Here is a 1,604-nt window from a genome sequence, read left to right on the forward strand (position 1 = left end):
GCTTTCTTCTCTGGACTCCACCTTCCCCTACACCTGACTTTCCGAGCCACCTGTCCCGCTAATGCAACTCCCCTTTTTCCACAGCGGTAGCAGCTCAAGTGGCTCCAGGTGAGAAGTCATACTCCTTTCTGTCCTGGCCACTTCAGGATGACTTCTGTCCCTGACGTGTGTCCTGACGTGTGGGGGTCCTGGAACAGCCCCAGAGGCTCTCCAGATCACCATCTCACCCTGGCCCCCAAATCACAGCCCCTAAAGGACCTGCAGCCCTCCCCATCACACCCCCCCCCATCTCCCACCTCCCCACCCCTGCCCCAAACTGAAGCCAGCGACCCCCACCTCTCTTTGGGAGGGCCCACTACGCCCAAAGCACTGTCCCCAGTGCCTGGCACCTCCCTCAGCCACACCCCGCTTGCCCCCCACAGGTTCCTGTTCCGGATGTGGGCCCCTGTCGCTGCCTCTCCTGGCAGCCCTTGTAGCAGCAGATGCTGTGGTGTCGCTACTGATTGTGGCTGTGGTGTTTGTGTGTGCTCGCCCACGGGGAAGGCCCCCCCAAGGTGAGGACAGGCCAGGAGGGTCCCTAGGGAGGGGGCTCCCTTGGGTGGGGACCCCGGGGAAGCCCTAGAGGAGGTTCTGGGGAAACCCTGGGGAAGGTGCTTAGGGGAACTCCTGAGGAATCCCCTGAGACAGGGGGTCCCCAGGAAGGGGGTGAGGTGGGGTGAGTGGTGGGTGGTCAGGCCTCATGACTTCTCTCCCCCGCCTCCAGAAGAAAGCAAAGTGTACATCAACATGCCCAGCAGGGGCTGACCCTCCGCAGCTGGAGCTGTGACCTTTGACTTCTGACCTTCTCATGGGATTGTGGGTGGTGGTACAGGAAACCCACCCGCCCCTTGTGCTGGAATAAAGCAGTTGAAATATCTCTGGTTCTAATTTCTCCCTAAAGCCTCTCTCCCATTTAGCTGTTTCTGGGTTCATGAGACACCCTCTGCCTGCCCCACCCCCAACCTTATATATTTCCATTTCCTTAGCCCAGGGGTATGGAATAACTCAACAGTAGTTTTGTGTTCCATGTTTATTTGGGGACAGTAGTGGGGAGAGGTATGATATCTTAAGGAACACTGTGGATCCGCATCTTGGTGGGTCTTAAAACAGGGCGCCGGGTGGACACCAGGAATGTCTGTATCCAGGTATCAGGCCATTGACTGCTGTGGTTCAGGCTCATTTGTAATACTGCCTCTGCGTGTTGAGGTCGCTGTAGACATCTGACCTCTGACCTTGCAGCTCCTGAACAAGCAGACAGGAATCACATCGTCAGGGTGGGGACCAGCAGTGGAAGGGTTTCACCAAAAAATACTTAAAAGTAAAATCCAGGGCCTCCTTGGTGGCCTACAGGTTAAGTCTCTGCACCATCACCTCTATGACCTGAGTTCAATGCCAGGCTGGGGAGTGACCCACATGGCGCAGAGACCTCTCCTGTCACTCCACTGCTCCTGTCAGCAGAGTTTTTCAGTGAATCCTCCTGTTCTGCTCCCCAATCTGTCTCTGATGAATCCTCTCACCTCCTGCACCTCTGGCCTACACTTCAGTTCTTTTTTTTTTTTTTTTTT

At 56.0% G+C, this 1,604-nt stretch overlaps 1 protein-coding gene across 1 annotated transcript in view; it reads right to left on the reverse strand.

The window, feature by feature from the left end:
• Positions 1-1,054: 1,054 nt before the first annotated feature.
• TYROBP (TYRO protein tyrosine kinase binding protein) overlaps positions 1,055-1,604 on the reverse strand; it is a 5,336-nt gene continuing 4,786 nt past the window's right edge. The window contains exon 6 of the mRNA XM_004690557.2: positions 1,055-1,281. Coding sequence (XP_004690614.1) covers positions 1,216-1,281 — 66 coding nt within the window. The 3' untranslated portion in view covers positions 1,055-1,215. The remainder of the gene's footprint in view (positions 1,282-1,604) is intronic.

Source organism: Condylura cristata, unplaced genomic scaffold (assembly GCF_000260355.1).
Source record: "Condylura cristata isolate star-nosed mole 26May11 unplaced genomic scaffold, ConCri1.0 scaffold00028, whole genome shotgun sequence".
Lineage (NCBI taxonomy): Eukaryota > Metazoa > Chordata > Mammalia > Eulipotyphla > Talpidae > Condylura > Condylura cristata.